Source organism: Muntiacus reevesi, chromosome 5 (assembly GCF_963930625.1).
Source record: "Muntiacus reevesi chromosome 5, mMunRee1.1, whole genome shotgun sequence".
Taxonomy (NCBI): Eukaryota; Metazoa; Chordata; class Mammalia; order Artiodactyla; family Cervidae; genus Muntiacus; species Muntiacus reevesi.
In genome coordinates this window covers 40829991-40851436 of record NC_089253.1, presented here as the reverse complement: position 1 = coordinate 40851436, position 21446 = coordinate 40829991, and the positions used below count along the sequence as shown (strand labels likewise).

The 21446-nt window shown below is 55.6% G+C and overlaps 1 protein-coding gene across 3 annotated transcripts; it reads left to right on the top strand.

Moving 5' to 3' along the window:
• The first annotated feature begins 85 nt into the window (after window positions 1-85).
• On the top strand, window positions 86-19752 carry MAP4K2 (mitogen-activated protein kinase kinase kinase kinase 2). Of its 3 annotated transcripts, XM_065937648.1 has the most exons (33): window positions 86-215; window positions 361-418; window positions 653-743; window positions 830-894; window positions 1201-1256; window positions 1588-1635; window positions 1722-1764; window positions 2149-2221; window positions 2302-2433; window positions 2508-2570; window positions 2935-3016; window positions 3108-3215; window positions 3679-3757; window positions 4054-4112; window positions 4887-4930; window positions 5012-5050; window positions 5147-5180; window positions 5283-5388; window positions 5469-5557; window positions 5633-5674; window positions 5798-5882; window positions 5975-6054; window positions 6141-6201; window positions 6286-6403; window positions 10452-10510; window positions 10642-10745; window positions 10835-11012; window positions 11770-11838; window positions 11931-12017; window positions 12261-12331; window positions 12416-12471; window positions 18595-18639; window positions 19523-19752. In XM_065937648.1, exons 1-33 carry the CDS (start codon window positions 120-122, stop codon window positions 19545-19547), a joined length of 2445 nt encoding a protein of 814 aa, XP_065793720.1. In that variant the 5' UTR covers window positions 86-119; the 3' UTR covers window positions 19548-19752. The 3 variants fall into 3 exon arrangements, with proteins under 3 accessions (XP_065793720.1, XP_065793719.1, XP_065793718.1); XM_065937647.1 differs by lacking the exon at window positions 19523-19752 and having other exon boundaries at window positions 18595-18858; XM_065937646.1 differs by lacking the exons at window positions 18595-18639; window positions 19523-19752 and adding an exon at window positions 12577-16945.
• The last annotated feature ends 1694 nt before the right edge of the window (window positions 19753-21446 follow it).

Sequence of the window (21446 nt, the reverse complement as noted above, 5' to 3'; positions counted from 1 at the left end):
CGGAGCCACCGGCGCCCGCCCCGGCGGTACTACCCCGCCCCGCCCGTCACACCCCGCCCCGCCCCGCCCCGCGCCGCCCCGCGCCGGCTCCGCAGCTCGCGCCTGCCCGGCGCCGGGCCATGGCGCTGCTGCAGAACGTGTCGCTGCAGGATCCACGGGACCGCTTCGAGCTGCTGCAGCGCGTGGGGGCCGGGACCTATGGCGACGTCTACAAGGTGCGCCGGGCGGCGGGCCGGGCGGGAGAGGGGAGAGCGGGGGTACGCGCTCTGCGTCTTGCTGCGGGAGCTGGCCCCCGGCCCCGCCTCCTCCTCATCCCTCCTCACCCCCTCCTCATCCCTCCTCAACCCTCCGCCCCTGCAGGCCCGCGACACGGTCACGTCCGAACTGGCCGCGGTCAAAATAGTCAAGCTAGACCCAGGTGAGGGCCGGGAGCCAGGGCCTCAGCGCTGGAGGGAGGGCAGAGCGCGTCGCGGGCGGGCGCGGTGTGAGGGGCGGAGAGTTGACATTTCCAACGTCCCCCTGAGAGGCAGGCCCCAGGAGGTACTGTCAGCTGGCACCTGTCTGGCCTGAAGAGAGGAGGCACTCTGTGCCCATTTTGCAGATGGGGGCACTGAGTTAAGGCGGCCCCCTTCATGACGCCTGTGTTTCCCAGGGGAGGACATCAGCTCCCTTCAGCAGGAAATCACCATCCTGCGTGAGTGCCGCCACCCCAACGTGGTGGCCTACATTGGCAGCTACCTCAGGTGAGGCTGCTTCATCCCCGTGCCCGCCCCCAGGCAGCCCCATGTGGCCCTGCCATGTGCCCACCCCCAGCTCTGTGTCACCCCAGGAATGACCGCTTGTGGATCTGCATGGAGTTCTGCGGAGGGGGGTCCCTGCAGGAGATTTACCACGGTGAGGGCTAGGACTCCAGGCCCCAGAGGGCCACAGCCTTCTTCCCATCCCCTACCCCAACATAGGGCAGGAGGAGAGCACTGAGGCCCTGCACTTGGGCCCCTCTCCACGTCTCACTGGCTGTGTGACCTTGAGAAAAATGCTGTCCTTCTCTGGGCTGTATATCCTACCCTATGTCGGGAGGGGATGTGGCCAACTCCCCTTTTACCAGCAGTGCCTGCTGCTTCCCCTACACAGGGTGGAGCCTGGGTGGGTCAGCATATCACCCCCAGACTCCCAAGCCAGCCCTTACTCCTTCCATTGCAGCCACCGGGCCCCTGGAGGAGCGGCAGATTGCCTATGTCTGTCGGGAGGCACTGAAGGTAGCTGGGCCCGTAGGACTGCTCACACCCTCGTCCCCAGGAGCAGAGCAGGCAGCCCAGCAGGCCCCTGTGTGTGTTGGGGTGGGGTGGGGTGGGGTGGGGTGGGGTGGGTGGAGTCCCTCAGGCTGAGCTGCCTGAGGGGCTGTGGGTCCTGGGGGGGAAGGGGCCCCAGCCCTATTGCCGGAAGCAGCCCATTTCCCTTTTGGCTCAGTCACTTCCTGTTTGGGGAGAGGGGTGGAGGAAGCTGCTTGGGTGGGGGGCCCCAGGCCTGGGGGGTCAGGAGAGGGGAGGTACACGGGGCAGCTGCTCTCAGGGGCTCCTCTTTCCGCAGGGGCTGCATCACTTGCACTCTCAGGGGAAGATCCACAGAGACATCAAGGTAGGGGTCTGGCCAAGCGCACCGTGGGCAGGAGGAGGGGACTCTCGGGGGCACCAGACGGGATTCTCTCTCCTCCATTCCCACAGGGAGCCAACCTTCTCCTCACCCTCCAGGGAGATGTCAAGCTGGGTCAGTACCCTGGGGACACCATCAGGGTGAGGGTTCTGTGGGAGCTTCTGGAGTCTGGGAGCCTGCTTGTCCTCGGGCAAGTCGTTTTACCACTTGAGCCTTGGTTCCCCGTTTAGAATGTGGCACCGTTCTCCCTTCCTGCTGGAAAGTTGGATGTGGTTGGGTCTGTATGGAGTCTAACCCGGGACCGGGCACTGGGTCAGGGCTAGAAGGTGGTCGACCCCTCCCAGGAGAACCTGGCCTTGCCTCGTGCCTGTGGCCGCTGTGGCTGAGCCTGGGCCACCTGCTGTCGGAGCCCCGCCAGGTGCATCCTGAGCCTGTGCCCTGGCCGTGGGTGGGGAGCGGCAGCCTGAGGTGGGGTGAGAGCGGCTTTTCTCCCTGCAGCTGACTTCGGGGTGTCAGGCGAGCTGACAGCGTCTGTGGCCAAGAGGAGGTCTTTCATTGGGACTCCATACTGGTGAGGCTGCGCCTTTGGCTGAGGGGGTGGGGGCCGTGAGTGGAGGCCCCTGGCCATCTCATATGTGAGCTTGCCTCCAGGATGGCCCCAGAGGTGGCCGCCGTGGAGCGCAAAGGTGGCTACAATGAGCTGTGTGACGTCTGGGCCCTGGGCATCACCGCCATCGAGCTGGGCGAGTTGCAGCCGCCTCTCTTCCACCTGCATCCCATGAGGTCAGCAGAACACTTGCCCCTGGCCTGGCCCAAGAGCCCTGTAACCCTTGACCTCTGACCTGTGGTCTCCACAGGGCCTTGATGCTCATGTCGAAGAGCAGCTTCCAGCCGCCAAAGCTGAGAGACAAGACTCGCTGGTAAGGGCCACATCCCCTGCTGGGGCCCCCCTTTCAGTCCAGCCCAGTGCAGGTGGAGGAGCTGTCTGCCGGCTCCTTGTGCAGCCTTGAGGGTCTGCCCGTCCTGGGCCTCCGCAGACCGTCTGCAGGAGTCGGGCCTGGGCCCTGCCTCCGCGCCAGGGACCTGTGTGGACAAGGAAGAAAGGCAGATGGCTGATGATGGACGCACTGCCATGTCGCAACAGCAGTGTTGCTCAGGCCAGCTGCCCGCGGCCTCAAGCTGGCTCCTTCCTGGGCAGGCTCAGCAGAATCCTCTGGGGTGGGGCAGGATGCTCTGCTGAGGGCTAACCTGGGCCGGGATTGGGGGGACTCTTGTACCCACTAGGACCCAGAATTTCCATCACTTCCTCAAGCTTGCTTTGACCAAGAATCCCAAGAAGAGACCAACGGCAGAGAAGCTTCTGCAGGTGGGAGGCAGGAGGGTGGAGCAGGGGGCCTGATGCTCAGAAGCAGGGACCGGAGGCCAGGGACCAAGCTGCACCTCCCTCCATCCTCCAGCACCCCTTCACGACCCAGCAGCTGCCTCGGGCTCTCCTCACACAGCTGTTGGACAAGGCCAATGATCCCCACCTGGGAACCCCCTCTCCAGAAGACTGTGACCTGGAGGTAGGTGAGAGCCCCTGGGGACTGGGTCTTGGCCTGGTCTGCGGGTGAGGAATACAGAGGTGATACAGTCACGTCCCTTCAGCTTGTCTGTTTGCAGCACGGGGAGCCTTGGTCTGCTTGAGCCCACCCCTTAGGAATCGTCCCTGAGCCGGTTTGCCTCCTTTTCGCCCACTCCAATGGGTGCCTGCCCTTGGTCCTGTGACGTTTAAGGGCCACCTTAACTGACGGTCCTTAACTGAAGATCCTTAACTTAAGCCACCTTCTGTTTTCTCTGTGATCTTTGGCACGTTCCTCGCTTCTCTGTGCTGGTTTTCTCACCTGTGAAAGGAAGGTGCATTTAATCTCACTGTAATCTCAGAGCGTTACTGTGAATACAAACACGTCAGTGTGGATAAAGCACCTCAAGGGATACCTAGTATGAGTTGAGTGTGGGCGTGTGTCCACCGTGTGTGTTCTCTTGTAGACTTATGACATATTTCCGGACACCATTCACTCCCGGGGGCAGCATGGCCCAGCCGAGAGGACCCCCTCGGAGATCCAGTGTGAGTCTGTTTTTGGGAGGGGGAGCTGTGGGTGGATTGGGGGGCTGTGTGTATGGATTTGGTGGGGGGCTGTGTGGATTGGGGGGCTATGTATGTAGATTTGGTGATGGAGGGCTGAGTGTGGACTTGGTGCGGGACTTTGTGTTTGCCTTGTGGGGGGCTCAATGTATAGAGTTGGGAGAGTTGGCAGAGGGCTATCTGTGTGGAGTTGGTGGGGGGCTGTGTGTGGAGTTGGTATGAGTTTAGGGATCAGTCCTGAGTCTCTGGTCCCCTAACCCCTGGATCTGGGCCCCCAGTTCACCAGGTGAAATTCGGCGCCCCACGCAGGAAGGAAACAGACCCACTGAACGAGCCGGTGAGGGGCTGGCTGTGTGGCTGGGTGGTCCTTGGGGCAGGGCTAGGGAGCTATGCGGGCAGCCAAGCATCTCAAATCCAGGAGCCTTGACACTGCAGCAGCCTGGCCCTTAGGCCGAGGAGAGCCGTTCTAACAGACCTGTCCGTGCAGGGACCGGGAGAGCTGGGGTATCCTTCCTGGGGCAGGTTGTTTGGGACAGTTGGTGGAGAGTGGCAGAGAGCGATCATGCCTTTCTAAGATGTGGGCCTGGGACTTCCCTGGCGGTCCAGTGATTAAGCCTCCACGCTTCTGCTGCAGGGGGTGCGGGTTCTATCCCTGGTTGGGGAACTAAGATCCCACGTGCTCCATGCAGCATGGCCAAAAAACACACGTGGGCCTGTCACTCATTGGAGGACCCCCCTGCCCCGCCCCCTCCTTCGGCACGTTCCTCTGCCTCAGTCGCTGTGACTGCTGGGCTGTCTGACTCACCGTCTCTGCTCTCTCGCTGTCTCTTGTTATCAGCATCTCTCTTCGCCCCCACAATCTCAGTCTCTCCGCTCCTCTCTCTCTCACGGTCTCCTTCTCTCTCACTCTTTGTGCTTGTCCCTCTTTCACAGTTTCTTGGTCTCTTGTTGTCTCTCTCCCAATTCTCTGGCCTGTTATCATCTCACTTTCCATCTGCCTGTCTGTCTGTCTGCCTTCTCTCTCTCTTCCCCCATCTCTCTAGCACCCTCTCACGTTGCCTGTCTGTCTCTCTGCCTCCCTCCCGGCCTTTCTGACTTGGTTTCCCCACAGTGGGAAGAGGAGTGGACGCTGCTAGGGAAGGAAGAGCTGAGCGGGTGAGTGAGGGGGAAGGAAGCTTCAGGGGGGCAGGAGCAGGAGGGCAGGCTGACCTCTGACCCCTCCCCATCCCTGCCCAGGAGCCTGCTGCAGTCAGTCCAGGAGGCCCTGGAGGAAAGGTGAGGGCCCGGCCCGCAGCCCGGGGAGGTGTGGGGCCATGGCTCATGACCCCATTACACCTCACATCTCGTCTCCCTCCAATCTGTCCCCAACAGGAGCCTGACCATCCGGCCAGCCTTGGAACTCCAGGTTCAGAGTGGAGGGGAGCTGGAGGTGGGGGTGCTGCTGGCTGAGAGTAGATTACAGGGTCACTTGCTAACAGTGGGCTGGGTCCCCTCACCCTCTCGCCAGGAGCTGGACTCCCCAGATGACACCATAGGAACCATCAAGAGGGCCCCGTTCTTGGGGTCATCTCCCACTGAGCCTCCAGCCGAGGACCTTCAACCCAGTCTCCCAGGTATGCCCAGGTGTGGGGGAGCAGGAGGCCAGCCCAGGGGTGGTCTGGGACTGGAATTCACGGCCGCTCTGTGCCTGCAGGAACTCCACCCCTACCGCACCCAGGCCCTGCCAGTCCTCCCCTGCTCCCCACCGCCTGGGCCACCATGAAGCACCGGGAAGATCCTGAGGTGAGGGGGTGCTGAAGCGGGGTGGGGGAGATGGGAGTCCGCGGGTAAGACCCTGACTCCTTTCCTCCCTCCCAGAGGTCATCTTGCCATGGGCTCCCCCCGACCCCCAAGGTGCACGTAAGTGTTTGTCTCATAGCTCCGCCTCCCGGCCGCCTGCTGTCCTACCAGCTGTTGCCCACCCCCCCCCACTGCCCCCCACCGCCCCTTAACTTCCTTATCAGCCTCCTGCCTCCTCTCCAGATGGGCGCCTGCTTCTCCAAGGTCTTCAATGGCTGCCCCCTGCGGATCCATGCTGCTATCACCTGGATTCACCCTGTCACCCGGGGTAGGCAGGGATAGGGAGGAAGAAGGAGACTGGGAATCCCTGGCTTGGGCCAGGGGATGTGGCTGACTCTGACCCCATACCCCAACCTGCAGACCAGTTCCTAGTGGTGGGAGCCGAGGAAGGCATCTATACCCTCAACCTGCATGAACTACATGAGGATACACTGGAGAAGGTGAGGCCCGGCAGGCAGGGGAGGGCTGGGGGCCGGGGAAGCCTGGGGGGCTGACCGCTGTCCACCTGTCACTCTGTGGCCTCCAGCTGATTTCGCACCGCTGCGCCTGGCTCTACTGCGTGAACAACGTGCTACTGTCCCTCTCAGGTACCGGGGTGGGGCGGGCAGGGGGCGGGGCCAGCACCCTGCCCCCCAGCTCTGATCCCTACTCCCTTCCACCTCCCTCCGCAGGGAAATCCACACACATCTGGGCCCACGACCTCCCAGGCCTGTTTGAGCAGCGGCGGCTACAGCAGCAGGTCCCCCTCTCCATCCCCACCAACCGCCTCACCCAGCGTATCATCCCCAGGTCAGCGACCCTGGGGGAACCTGGTCCTGCAGGATGGGAGCGCCCGGGGAGACAGAGGGACAGAGCCAAGGCTGGAACATGGCCTTTCCTGGTCCTGAGACCATTGGGATCTTAGTCATGTCACTTGGCCTCTCTCTGAGGCCCAGTTTCCTCGTTGGTCCATCCAGCTGGTAGCCTCCCCTCCTGCTGCCCCCAGGCCTGTTGGGAGGGAAGGAGACAGTGGGTGTGAATATGTCAGGTGAGCCCTTGGCGTCGAGGTGGGTAGGCTGTGGGGCAAATGTCTCCCGAGCACTGGGAAATGGCAGTTCTTAGGCTGGGCTTGGGGACAGCAAGTCCCATGAGTCCTTAACACTCAGCTCTAGGGACTGAGGTGAGCCAGAGCTGGGAGGGGCGGCGAGGCCTCAGAGAGGCCAGGCGAGCTTGTGGGAGTTGACGGCATGTGGGGGTCTTCCAGGCAGATGCGTTAGAGAACAGCCTTCCAGCGAGGGAGAAGTACGTGTGAATTCTCCTAGGCGATCTGGGGAGGTAGAAGGTGTTTGGCCTGAGTGGGGGAGGGGGGCAGCCCAACGGGAAGCCGTCCAGGTGGTAGAGCCCTGCCCTTGATGCCAGGCTGGGGTCTGGGCTTTGTCCAACTGGCAGTGGCCCCAGGAGCATCTGAGTAGGATCCCTCTGTATGTTAGTCGGGACTCTTCCTGTTGCGGGTGATTTCACTCACTGGCTTCAGCACAAAGGGGAATTTAATGCCTCGGGTAGGCGTGGGGTCTGGTGCTTCCCTGGTGGCTCACAACAGTAAAGAAACCATCCACTATTCAGAGACCCAGTTTCGATCCCTGAGTTGGGAAGATCCCCTGGAGAAGGAAATGCAACCCACTCCAGTATTCTTGCCTGGAGAATCCCACGGACATAGGAGCCTGGCGGGCTGCCGTCCATGGGGCCACAAAGAGTCAGACAGGACTGAGCGACCAAGGACTGACATACAGCACTGACGGGAGCAGGGTCAGTGCAGGCCCCGCTGGACCCAGGCTGCGGTGGCTCCCGTAGGCGTCTCCTGCGCCTCCTGGCTCTGTTTTCCTCCTGTCACCGACATCCTCAAGTAGGCTTTCCTGTCCGGTGACAGCTACCTGCAGATCCACCCAGTGTTCCACTAGCTAATAAACCCGTGGAACTGGAACCTCTGTTTCCAAGTAATTCCCCCCACAGGCTGGGGCCAATTCTCACGGGCCTCGCTGAGGGCTGCGCCCACTTCTGGGCTGGTCACTGCGGCCACGAGCTGAGGAGCCAGGGGCCAGGCAGGCCTGGTCACATGCCCTCTCCTGGCGCTGGGGAGGGAGAGAGGGGCTTGTCTGGGCAGATGGACACAGGAGCGTCTGCCGACGGCTGTGGTGAGAGCAGGAAGGATGAACGGAGCGGGAGACCGATGAGAGGGCCTGGGAAGGAGGCCAGTGTAGTGACCTGAGACGAGGGAGGGCAGTGGGAACTGGATGGACCCAAGCAGTATTTAGGAAGCAGGGTTGACAGGGTTTGGGGACTAATGAGAGTGCGTGTGAGGGGAAGGGAAGGACTGGGAGACCCCCAGTGAGCAGACTGAGGTGTGCTCATGAGGTGGGGTGTGCCTGCTAAGTCTTCAGTCATGTCCGACTCTGTGCGCCCCTCTGGGCTGTAGCCTGCCAGGCTCCTCTGTCCATGGGTGGTAGAGGCCCTCATTCAGTCATCCAGCACCTGGTGTGTGCCAGGCAGTCTCCTGGGCATGAGAACCTCCTGGGAACTAGAGACCCTTGTACTCTCAGACTCTGTCCAGAGGGACAGACGACAATGGACATGAGGAAGGAGTCAGTGCAGTGGTGACATGGAGCAGGGTCAGGAGGCGGTGGTCATCAGGGTGGTCAGGAAGGACGTCCCTGAGAGGGTGCTGTTTGAGCAAAGACCTGGAGGGGGTGACCGGGTGAGTCCTGAGAATATCTGGGGGTGGGGTGGGGGCTGGAGCCCAGGGGCCAGGCCTGCTTGTATGAGGAAGAGCAAGGAATCAGGGGGTCCACGTGGAGGGAGTGAGAAGGGGCTGGCCTCCGAGGGCCCTGTCGCCACAGAGAGGCCTTTACCCTGACTGAGTGTGCCCTGGCTGAGGTTCTCACAGGTCAGTCTGGCTGCTGCGCTGGGAGGAGGCTGGAGGAGATGCAACCGGAAGCAGAGGCCTGTTAGGGGGCTGGTGGGACGCGATGGCGCCTTGGACCACGGTAGCGGTGAAGGACAGAGGCAGTTAGATTCCAGTTTTATTTTCAAAGCCAGACCAACAGGATTTCCTGACAGTTGGTGGATGGGAGAGAAAGAGAGGAGTCAAGGATGACTCCAGGGTTTTGGCCTTGACAACGGAAGGATGGAACTGTCATCAGCTGCGGGTGGAGCAGAATTCAGTGGTGTCACGTGGAGTTTGAAATGTACTAGACAGGCCTCAGCTCTTGTTGGGGAGTGGGGGGTGGCCCTGAGATCTGAGCGGGCAGGTGGACTGTGGGCTTAGACATTGCCATGACCAGATGGGTGGTGGAAGCCAGTGGGGAGGGTGGAGGAGGCTGGGCCGTGGCTGCACCCACCGGGGAGCTGAGGGTCCCAGGCCCTTCGTGCAGCAGGCTTGCTCGAGGACCACATTGGGAACCCAGTGGCCTCAGGGCTTCCCGAGCTCCGTCCCAGGCCAACCTCTGCTTTGGCCCAGGACCTGCAGGAAACAGGCCCAGTACAGCCCCGAGTCACAGGCAGCTGTGGGTGTGTGTTCGGGAAGTCACAGAGGAGATCTGGAATTGTTGGAGAAAAAAACAAAAAAAGAAACCTGCCTCTGTCCCATCTGAAGGCCAACTGGGAAGAGAGTGGAAGGAACAGGGGAGAGAGGAGCGAAGGCAGGGGGAGAGAAGGGCTGGCTTCCTCGGCAGGGCCCACGTCCCAGCAGAGGGTGCAGACAGGCCCTGGATCACAGGGAGAGGTGGGTGGGCTGTTGGCATGTTGCCCTGTTCCTCAGAGCAAGAAACGGGTTCGGAACATCCCCTGAGGGCTTGGGGGACAGCAAGTAACCAGAGCAAGGACCTGCTTCTCCCTCAGCACCAAAGGACGCCACCCACTGGCCACCCCAGGGAATAGCCTCAGCGGAAACAGGAGGGCAGGGCGATCGCTATTTTCCTGCGAGTGTCCATCTCCTCTGGCCAGCTTGCCCACCTGTGACATGTGGCATGGGGGGTGGGAACTGGCCCTGAGTGCTCTGGCTGAAGGAGGAGCTGGAGCCTGAATCAGCTCCCAGCCCTTCCACACCCTCATTTCTTCATTTTGGGCTTCCTGAATGGCTTAGTGGTAAAGAACTCGCCTGCCAATGCAGGAGATGCGGGTTCGATCCCTGGGTTGGCAAGATCCCTTGGAGGAGGAAGTGGCAACCCACTTCATTATTCTTACCTGGGAAATTCCGTGGACAGAGAAGTCTGACCAGCTATAGTCTATGGGGTCGCAAAAGAGTTGGACATGACTTAGCAACTAAGCAACAACATTTGTATCCTTCCTTTCCTTAAAAAGGATTCTCAATGACTGAAAATAGGTGGGAAAGTATTAATAGGGGATGAGAAAAGCTAGCCTTCTGTGAGGGCACCTGCTGTGGCGGGCTCTGCTGCCAGCCCTCTGCTGAGTTAACTCATACAAACCTCACTGTGATCCTGGAAGGTGGGTTCCATGGTCACCCCCACCCCACTCCCACCCCCGGCCCCCGTCTGCAGAGGAATCAGCTGAGGCACGGAGAAGTGAGGTGCCTTGCCCCCCAGTCACAGTTAGAGGTAACTCTGTGAGCCAAACCCCTGGTCTGGATGTACGGGCTCCAGGCTGTCAAGTTGGATGCTGGAGCCGCAGGCCCAGCGTCACATCCGCTTCTCAGTTACTCCAGCAAGTGGCTTGGCCTTCAGAGCCTCAGTCTGCCACCTGTGAGGCAGGGAAGGTGTTAGAACCCATCCTTAGGGCTCTGCTTGGGGGCGGGCCTTGCCCAGGATGGCACCGGGGACACCTGCCCTGGTTGCTGTCCCCCCAGGCGATTTGCCCTGTCCAACAAGATTCCTGACACCAAAGGCTGCCTGCAGTGTCGTGTGGGTAAGAGCTAGGGGGGCCGGCGGGACGAGGTGGGGGCGGGATGGGGGGGGGTAGGGGGCGGGGCGGGGCGGGGCGGGGCTAGCTGGGCAAGGCGGGAACAGCCCCTGGGCCCACCGCCTCCTCTCCCGCAGTGCGGAACCCCCACACGGGCAGTACCTTCCTTCTGGCCGCGCTCCCCGCCAGCCTGCTCCTGTTGCAGTGGTACGAGCCGTTGCAGAAGTTCCTGCTGCTGAAGGTGCGGGGCCGGTGGGGGGACCCCCCCGGGCGGGCGGCAGGGGGGCCTGGGGGAGGAAATGAAGACCTGAGCTCCGCTTCTGCCCCCAGAACTTCTCCAGTCCCTTGCCCAGCCCAGCAGGGATGCTGGAGCCGCTGGTACTGGATGGGAAGGAGCTACCGCAGGTGTGTGTGGGGGCCGAGGGCCCTGAGGGGCCCGGCTGCCGCGTCCTGTTCCACGTCCTACCGCTGGAGGCTGGCCTGACTCCCGACATCCTCATCCCACCCGGTGAGCTGGAGGGCCAGGCTCTGTGTGAATGAGTGTGTGTGCGCGCACGTGATTTGTATACATAGAGAGTGCCCCACGGTTTACAGCTCCACGGAGACCTTGGGGACCCCGAAGCTCCCAGCTTCCCTTCAGCCGGGTCTCCCCATAGAAGATGTCACTAGACCACAGGGCTCAGCAGCCAAGACGACCTGACAACCCCGTGGGGGCTGCAGGGACAGCTAAGCTGGGGAAGGCAGGAGCCAGAGGCCTTCATTCTGAGCAAGGAAGCAGGATCCTGCGTGCTGAGGCAGCTCAGGGAGTGAGGGGAATGGCGGTGGGTGAAGGAAGGGGAAGGCATCCTAAACCATACGGTGCCCAAACTCCCAGCCAGGGGTCTCATGAGATTTCACTCTTGATTCTCACAGTGGCCCTGCGAGGTAGGCATTTTCATGCCTGGGTTACAGTTAAGGAACCTGAAGCTCAGGTCCGAGGTCACATAGTGACTGAGTCTTGAAGCCTGGCTCCCCTAACTCTGGGGTCCCTGCTCTCCTGCAGCTCTCTGGGGTTCAGCCCGGCTCCCTGTGAGCCTACAGATGGGTCACTTTGGCGCCAAGCCTCAGTTCCCCAGCTGTGCAGTGAGATCCGGTGCCATGATGCCCCTGGGATGCTCTTGTGGTGAAAGCTGCCTAATAACCCGCCCCCCGCCCCATGTCATCCTCTTGGGGCCAGAGCGGGGCTGGTGGCTCAGCCAGGCTGTGTCTCCTTTCTCTAACTGCAGAGGGGTTCCCAGGCTCGGCCCAGCAGGTGATCCAGGTGGACAGGGACACAGTCCTGGTCTGCTTTGATCGTGAGTGTTCCTGGGATCAGGGCCAGGGTGTTGGAGGGGGTGGTGAGGGAGCCCCCCCACCCATCAGCACCCCTCACCCCGCCACTCTGCAGGCTGCGTGAGGATTGTCAACCTGCTGGGCGAGCCCACAGCCACACTGGCGCCCGTGCTGACCTTTGACTTCCCCATTGAGACTGTGGGTAAGTGAACTGGATGGTGGAGGGTGGGGATGGGTGCAGAAGATGCCAGCCTGGAGCACATGATGTGGCCCTGGGGCTCGGGGCTGGCAGCAGAACAAGGAGGCAGGTCCCCCAGCCCCTCTTGAGAGCCATCCTGGCCACCTGCAGTATGGTCTGTGACCCAGTCTTGGGCCCGGGGTGTAGCTGGGGTAACCAGTGGCCCCCGGGCAGGCAGGGGGCTGATGGTGGCCCGGCCCTTCCCAGTGTGCCTGCAGGACAGCGTGCTGGCCTTCTGGAGCCATGGGATGCAGGGCCGCAGCCTGGACACCAATGAGGTGAGGGGGACTCGGGAACCTAGGCCTTCCCACCTTCTAGGAGAGGATGTGCTGGGGTGGCCTCAGCGCCCCATTTCTTCCCAGGTGACCCAGGAGATCACAGATGAGACGAGAATCTTCCGAGTGCTCGGTGCCCACAGGTAGGACATGGTGCCCGGCCTCCCCATCGGTCACCCCCCCCACACACAGATGGTGGTGCCATGTCCCTTCCCACCTTGCTCACCTCCATTCTCCCTCCCCTCCAGAGACATCATCCTTGAGAGCATTCCCACCGACAAGCCTGGGGCTCACAGCAACCTCTACATTCTCACAGGCCACCAGAGCAGTTACTGAGCAAGTCACCTAGCTGGCTTGGCCAGGGGCGCCCTCGCCTGCCCCACACAGCAATTCTTTCAGGCAGGGGGGCCCCTCCGAGATCAGAGGAGCTCAGGCCCTGGTTCTGCTGGTCTGAAAGGGCAGAAATCCTGAGAAGAGTCTGGGGGCTGGGGAAGGGAGGGGCCCGCAGCCCACACCTCCGCAATAACTGGACCAGAAGAAGCTGCTGTCATATCTCCCTCCCAAGTGGGCAGCTGGTCCCCAGAGCGCTGTGGCAGGGCCCTGAGCAGTTTGGGGGCAGCCCGGGGCTATCCATTCCATTTTGTTTCACTTTTCCTTTCCACTCATCCTGCCAAGAGCCTGCCCCTGCGCTCCATCCTGGGGAACATGGTATTTAAAAGAGAGACTATATTGGCATTAAAGCTGGTTTGATTTTATTCCACTTGTCCCTCTGGGTCAGGGGACGCTGAGCCCACTGCCTCATTTCCCACCACGTCTCCCTCCAGCGCATCTTTCTAGGCACCAGGGGCTGCGGATGAAACATGGAAGGGGGGCCACCAGTATTCTGGTGACTCTCTCATGGGGTGCCAGGCAGAGGTGAAGGGGAGGCCTCGGCCCCCCGTGAGAGCTCAGGGTCGCTGTGTCTTCCTGGGCTCCCCTGCGCAGGATGAGCCCCGCTGCCCCCCCCCGCCTTGCAGTGTGAGGTCTCCTTTGTGGCCAAGGAGTTATGCTGATGGGGTGGGGGGAGGCCCCAAACAACGGATTCATCTAGAGGACCCCTGTCCCAGGTGGGGGCCCGCCAGGTAGCCTGTGGAAGGGCCCAGAAGGGGCCAGCCCAGGGCTGCTCTACCCAGCCCCAGGGAGGCTGCAGCCTATGGAGACAGCCTGTCGCGACCTGCATCCCGCGCCCAGGCCTGGGGCTGCCTCCCACCTGCTGTCTGCTCTGTCAGGCTGGGATTACTAAACACGGGCGTGCTCATCAAGCTAGGCTCTGGGACAATTAGCCTGTGTCCATTTAACAAGAGTTCCTGGGCTCCCAGAGGGATTCCCTACCCCGATGTGGGCCAGCCCCCAGTGAGGGCAGCTGTCCTCCTTGCTGGAGCCTGCATCTCGAGGGCACATCCATCCACCTGTTGCTGACTTTGGGCTTTCCATGGTCATTCTCCCATGTGTCCCTCTTAGACAGTGCTGTACCCCCAGGCCAGGGAGCCCCGAGTGGTTCCAGACACTAACCAGGCTGCACTTGAGCAGAGTCTTTGGGTAGGTGAGGCAGGACCAAGGGTACAGAGGGCGGGGAGGTCTGGGGCTGGGGGAGGAGCCTGAGCAAAGGTCCAAGGTCTGTTTGGCCCAGTCGCCTTCCTTCTGATGTTCAAGTGCTGGATGAGAACTCTGCAACTGTGGGCCCTTGGTAAATATTTGATAAATGAATGAAGTGCTGAGTGGGTGGGCAGATGGCAGCCCCATCCCTAGTGCTTCTGGCAGGGGACCCTGAGCCATCTCATGTTGGTCACATTGTCCCCTTGTCCACCCTCCTGCAGAGGTTTGACTGCTCTCTTAGGGGCAAGGGAGGGTTTCTCAACTGAAATGGGGGCTCAGATCAGGGGCGGAGACAGAGCTCCTGTGTTCTCCCTGAGACCCAAAGGAAGGCAAGAGGCACCTTCCAGGTTCTGAAGGTTTGTCTGCACCCACTCGGGGGGCATTCAATGGGCCAGGTGGAGGGGGTGACAGGAATATGATTCCTAACTTCCGTTTTTCCAGATTTCTTGGCAGAGGTGCAGGATTGAGGAGTGCCAGGGTTGGGGAGGTGAGCTTCCACTCAGTGGACACAGACCCCAACCTTTGACGCCCAGGTACCCTGGGAGGACTTTCAGCCCAGAGCAGCAGGCAGCAGACAGTGCCACCTTGTGGCAGGCCAGTCCCCCAACACACTAAAGCAGTTGGGGGGTGGTCAGACTGTAAAGTGTCAAAAGCAGGGGGCCTGGGAAAAGCAGGGACCTTTGATAAAATATTTGCTGCCAGCAAAGGCTGGCTGCCAGCCAAAGAAAGGTCAAGAAGCCAGGGAATATGCACGAAAGACCAAAATTGTTATTTTATCTGTGTTGACAAGTCTCATATCCAGGTCCCAGTTACTTATGAACTCTCTGGAAGTACTCATGCATTTTTTTTTTTTTTCTCATGCATGTTTAAGCAGTTCAGCATGCATTAGTCTTTCCCCTTTCTTACATGGTGATATATTCCACACAGTGGAATATATCTTGCCCTTTAAAATCTGTCCTGGAGAGTTGGAGAGAATTCCCTGGCAGTCCAGTGTTTAAAACTCTGTGCTTTCACTGCTCAGGGCCCAGGTTTGATCCCGGGTTGGGGAACTAAGATCCCATAAGCTGTGCAGTATGGCCAAAAAAAAAAAAAATCTGTCCTGGAGAACTTTCCATGATCAGTGCCTCCACCTTTGTTCTTTTATAGCTCATGATGTTCCACTGTATGGGTTTCCCTAACTAATGTGAATTAACCATAGTTAGATCCTATTGATGGAAATTTCAGTTGTTTCTATTAGTGTGATACCACAAATGATGCAGCAATAAATACCCCTAAGCCAGTGCCACTCTGTACATACTCAAGTGCCCCATAGGATAAATTCCTGGAAGTGGCCTTGCTGGGTCAGAACTGGCTTTGTCCTTGTGACAGCTACTGTCACATTGCCCTCCCTGGGCAGAAGCCACTGGGATGGGTCAGATAAGCCATAAGCTTAGAGAAGCCATCCTGTGGGTAAGTGGAAGAGGCAAGTCACCCCAGGGTGTTTGGGTAGCTGGCCCATACCCCGAGTCAAGTGAGGGTCAGGGTGAGAAGTAACAACCAGATGTGTGCTTCAGGACAGCAGGGCATCTGCTGTGCTCACGGTGGCATGTCCAGTCACTGCTTGGTACTCAGAGGCTTTTTGAGTGAAGGAATGAACGTGATATTCTGACAAGGAGGCCCTGCAGTTGGGTCCCTGGACTGGGTGAGCTTGCTGGGCTGTATTTTCCCCAGGCACACCATATCCTATATTGACCTGCAGGGTGTAGGGAGAATTGGAAGTATTGTAATACACATAATCCAACAAGACAGATGAATCATAGAGATGTAATGTCAAGTGAAAACAGCAAATTGCATAAAATGACACACAGCATGCTGGCAAAAATAAGCAAAACTAAACCATCTATTAAAGAATCCACCTGCAATGCAGGAGATGTGAGTTTGATCCCTTGGTTGGGAAGATTCCCTGGAAGACGGCATGGCAACCCACTCCAGTATTATTGCCTGGAGAACCCCATGGACAGAGGAGCCTGGTGGGCTACAGTCCATGGGGTCACAAAAGAGTTGGACAGGACTGAAGCCGCTGAGCACACACACATGATCAGACGCTTAGGAGATCAGGGGAAGAAAAGCACAAAATTCAAAAGACGGTCCCTGTGAGGGGAGTGGGACTGGGGTAAGGAAGGACCTCAGGGATTTGCGAAGGTAATATCTTGGTTCTCAGGCTAGCTGGTGGCGGGGGGGGGGGGGGGGGGGGGGGGGCGGGGTGCTGGGTTCATGGACATTCAATTTATAGCTCAGTTCCTAACACATGTGAGGTTCCGCATACTTTTAGTATGTATCAAATACTATGTAAGGGACTTCCCTGTGGTCCAGTGGATCCATGCTACCACTGCAGGGGGTGAGTTCCATCCCTGGTCAGGGAACGAAGATCCCCCATGCCACGTCACAGTCTTCCCTGGTAGCTCAGCTGGTAAAGAATCCGCCTGGAATGCAGGACACTCCAGTTCAATTCCTAGGTCAGAAAGATCCCCTGGAGAAGGGAGAGGCTACCCACTCCACTATTCTTGGGCTTCCCTGGTGGCTCAGATGGTAAAGAATCCGCCTGCAATGCAGGAGACCTGGGTTCGATCCCTGGGTTGGGAAGATCTCCTGGAGGAGGGCATGGCAACCCACTCCAGTATTTGTGCCTGGAAAATCCCCATGGACAGAGGAGACTGGTGGGGTACAGTGTATGGGTTGCAAAGAGTCGGACACGCCTGAGTGACCAAGCACAGCACATGCCATGTCAGAAATCCAGAAGAAAAAAAAAAAACTGTAAGAAAACATAAGTTTAAATATTTTAAGGCAAGCACTCAAAAAACTCAGCAATGGCTTAGAAAACAAAACCAAGAAGCCAACATTTCCTAGACGATGAAATCAAGTGGAGATAATGAAACCAATGTTCTGTGACAAACTATGAGCAGGTCCCTCTCTCTGTAGCTGCTTTCTTCTGTTGCTTCTTTTTTTTTTTTTTTTTTTTTTTTTTTTTTTTTTTTTTTTTTTTTCTGATTAAATCAGAAATTTATTCCCAGATGCCATCTGAAAGCTAAATGCAATTTATATTCACTTTTAGGTATGTCATATATAATATCCTATGAGTTGACTCCTAATCATTATTTGCATAAAATTTTTTTTTTTTTTTTTTTTTTTTTAATATTATTTTATTAGTTGGAGGCCAATCACTTTACAACATTTCAGTGGGTTTTGTCATACATTGACATGAATCAGCCATATAGTTACATGTATTCCCCATCCCGATCCCCCCTCCCACCTCCCTCCCCACCCGACTCCTCAGGGTCCTCCCAGTGCACCAGGCCCGAGCACCTGACTCATGTATCCCACCTGGGCTGGTGGTCCGTTTCACCATAGATAATATACATGCTGTTCTTTCAAAACATCCCACCCTCACGTTCTCCCCCAGAGTTCAAAAGTCTGTTCTGTATTTCTGTGTCTCTTTTTCTGTTTTGCATATAGGGTTATCGCCACCATCTATCTAAATTCCGTATATATGTGTTAGTATACTGTAATGTTCTTTATCTTTCTGACTTACTTCACTCTGTATAATGGGCTCCAGTTTCATCCATCTCATTAGAACTGATTCAAATGAATTCTTTTTAACGGCTGAGTAATATTCCATGGTGTATATGTACCACAGCTTCCTTATCCATTCATCTGCTGATGGGCATCTAGGTTGCTTCCATGTCCTGGCTATTATAAACAGTGCTGCGATGAACATTGGGGTGCACGTGTCTCTTTCAGATCTGGATTCCTCAGTATGTATGCCCAGAAGTGGTATTGCTGGGTCATATGGCAGTTCTATTTCCAGTTTTTTAAGAAATCTCCACACTGTTTTCCATAGTGGCTGTACTAGTTTGCATTCCCACCAACAGTGTAAGAGGGTTCCCTTTTCTCCACACCCTCTCCAGCATTTATTGCTTGTAGACTTTTGGATAGCAGCCATCCTGACTGGCGTGTAATGGTACCTCATTGTGGTTTTGATTTGCATTTCTCTGATGATGAGTGATGTTGAGCATCTTTTCATGTGTTTGTTAGCCATCTGTATGTCTTCTTTGGAGAAATGTCTGTTTAGTTCTTTGGCCCATTTTTTGATTGGGTCGTTTATTTTTCTGGAATTGAGCTTCAGGAGTTGCTTGTATATTTTTGAGATTAATCCTTTGTCTGTTTCCTCATTTGTTATTATTTTCTCCCAATCTGAGGGCTGTCTTTTCACCTTACTTATAGTTTCCTTTGTTGTGCAAAAGCTTTTAATTTTCATTAAGTCCCATTTGTTTATTTTTGCTTTTATTTCCAATATTCTGGGAGGTGGGTCATAGAAGATCTTGCTGTGATTTATGTCGGAGAGTGTTTTGCCTATGTTCTCCTCTAGGCTGTTGCTTCTTTTAAAACAGCTTTATTGAGGTATAATCGGCAATGAACTGCATATATTAAAAATGTACTGTTTAATGACTCTCACACACATATACCTGTGAAGCCATTATTGCAATCAAGATAAATGTTTCCATTGCCCCAAAAGCTTCCTCTTGGTAATCAGGCTCTCCTGTTCCTCCTTGCCTACCCAGCCCCAAGTAACCACTGATCTGTTTTGTCACTAGGCATGAATTTGCATATTTCAGAATTTATGTAAATACAAACGTATGGTATGTACTCTTTTTATTTGGCTTCTTTCACTAAGCATCATTAGTTTCAGATTTATCCATGTTGTTTCATATATTAATGGTCATTCTTTTTATTGCCAAGTAGTATTCCATTGGATGGATGTTCCACAGTTTGTTTAGCTAATTGCCTGTTGATATACATTTGAGCTGTTTCCAGCTTTGGACTATTTATTGCAAATAAAGTTGCTATGAACATTCACATACATGTCTTTGTGTGGATATAAACTTCCATTTCTCTTGGGTAAATGCTTTTGAGTGGAAGGGCTGGGTCATGGGGTATGTGTTGTTTCACTTTAAAAACTTTTTTTGTTCAATTCTGATTTTTTTTAAAAAATCTTGTTTCACTTTTTAAGAAAATGCCAAGCTGTTTTGCAAAGTTGTTGGACCATCTGCATTCCAACCAGCTGCGCAGGAGAGTTCTAGTTACTCCAAGTCTTCGTTAACACTTGGCATTGTCCATCTTGTTTAATTTTAGCCACTCAAATAGGTGTGTGGTAGTATCTCATAGTGGTTTTAACTTGTATTTCCCTCATGACTAATGATGTTGAGCATCTTTTCCTATGCTTATTTACCATATAGAGACACACCTCAGAGATAGTACGGGTTCAGTCCCAGGTCACTGCAATAAAGGGAGTCCTGTGAATTTTTTGGTTATAAAGAACATATGACAATTACATTTATACTATACCAAGTCTATTAAGTGTGCAACGGCATTATGTCTTTAATGTACATACATTAATTTAAAAATATTTTATTGCTAAAAAATGCTAACCATCATCTGAACCTTCAGCAAATGATATCTTTTTGCTGGCTGAAGGTTTGAAATATTGTGAGAACTACCAACATGTGATGTTCCCTTCTCCAGGGGATCTTCCCCACCCCGGGCTTGAACCCAGGCCTCCCGCATCGCAGATGGATTCTTTACCAGCTGAGCCACCGGAGAAGCCCTCAACGTGTAACGGAGAGATACAAAGGAGACAAATGCTTCTGGAAAAATGGCACCGATGGACTTGCCTTACACAGGGTTGCTACAAACCTTCAATTTGTAAACACAATCTGCAAAGTACAATAAAATGAAGTGCAATAAAGCGAGGTCTGCCAGTATACATGTGTGTGTTCAGTCACTCAGCTGTGTCCCACTCTTTGCGGCCCCATGGACTGTAGCCCACCAGGCTCCTCCGTCCATGGGATTCTCCAGGCAAGAAGCCTGGAGCTGGTTGTCATTGCCTTCTCCAGGGGATCGTCTCAACCCAGGGATGGAACACGTGTCTCCTATGTCTCCTACATTGGCAGGAGGATTCTTTACTACTCATGCCACCCAGGAAGCCCGCCGGTATACATATTCCTTGGTAAAGTATCTATTCAAATCTTTTGCTTTTAAAAATAGGGTTGTCAGACTTCCCTGGTGGCTCAGTGGATAAGAATCCACCTGCCAATGAAGGGAACATGGGTTCCATCCCTGGTCCAGGAAGATTCCACATGGTGCGGAGCAACTAAGCCCTTACACGACAAGTAATGAGCCTGTGTGCCACGACCACTGAAGCTCGTTCCCACAAGAGAAGAAACTGCAATAAGAAGTCCAAGCACTGCAACGAAGTCGTCCCTGCTCACCACAACTAGCGAAAGCCGGCTCACAGCAACGAAGACCCAGCATAGCCACAAATAAATATTTTTAAAAATAGAATTAAAATTCCAGCTTTGAGATACAAATGACATAAAACATATTGAAAGGTTAAAGTGTACCATGCGATGATTTGATACACACATATTGTGAAATGATTTTTAGTTAACACCACATGAGTTGTCTGTTTTCTTACTGCCGAGTTTTGAGAGTATGGATAAAAGTCCTTTACCAGATATGTGATTTGTACATAGCTATCTTGCTATTATTTCTAATTTGTACCCAATTCACAAATTCCAATACCTATCAACCCCTTGTTCAAATTAATACTTTTAATAGGAAGGTGTAAATATACATGGTTTTCCAGGAAAAAATTATGAAAAGTACTTGGCGCATCATGTGTGCTCACTCACTGGTAGACATTCCTAATTTGGGCAATGAAATCATGTGTGAGGCTCTGCAAAGGCTGGACATGGTGGGGGAAGAGAGGGGGTCAGAAACATCCCATGGATTTCCTCCCTCCAGGCTCAACTAGCTCCACGATACTGCTTCTCAATCTTGCCAGGGGCTTGGAGTTTCTGAACTATCAAATTAGAATGAAATGATGCCAGGGATTTGCAGGGTGTCAAAACTTCTTTTTGGCTGCACTGCATCATATGCAGGATCTTAGACCCCTGCTGCTGCTGCTAAGTCGCATTAGTTGTGTCCGACTCTGTGCGACCCCATCGACGGCAGCCCATCAGGCTCCCCCGTCCCTGAGATTCTCCAGGCAAGAACACTGGAGTGGGTTGCCATTTCCTTCTCCAGTGTGTGAAAGTGAAAAGTGAAAGTGAAAAGTAAAAGTGAAGTCGCTCAGTCATGTCTGACTCTTAGCGACCCCATGAACTGCAGCCTACCAGGCTCCTCCGTCTATGGGATTTTCTAGGCAAGAGTACCGGAGTGGGATGCCATTGCCTTCTCCACTTAGACCCCTGACTAGGAATCAAATCCGTGCCCCCTGCAGTGGAAATGCAGAGTCTTAACCACTGGGCCACCAGAGAAGTCCTAAAACTTATTCTTTACTTTCTGACACTGATTGTCTGACACAACTGGATGTTCCACAGTTCAGTTCAGACATGAACTACCCCGAGTTGGTGAAGATCCCACACGTTAAGGGGTTCAACCACAA

Bases quoted from the DNA above. Each gene is read 5' to 3' on its own strand.
- MAP4K2 (XM_065937646.1), top strand. From the start codon at position 120: ATGGCGCTGCTGCAGAACGTGTCGCTGCAGGATCCACGGGACCGCTTC. The intron at 3,216-3,678 runs GTAGGTGAGAGC...GTTCTCTTGTAG, and splicing joins CAGAAGACTGTGACCTGGAG to ACTTATGACATATTTCCGGA. The intron at 5,051-5,146 runs GTGAGGGCCCGG...TGTCCCCAACAG, and splicing joins CAGGAGGCCCTGGAGGAAAG to GAGCCTGACCATCCGGCCAG.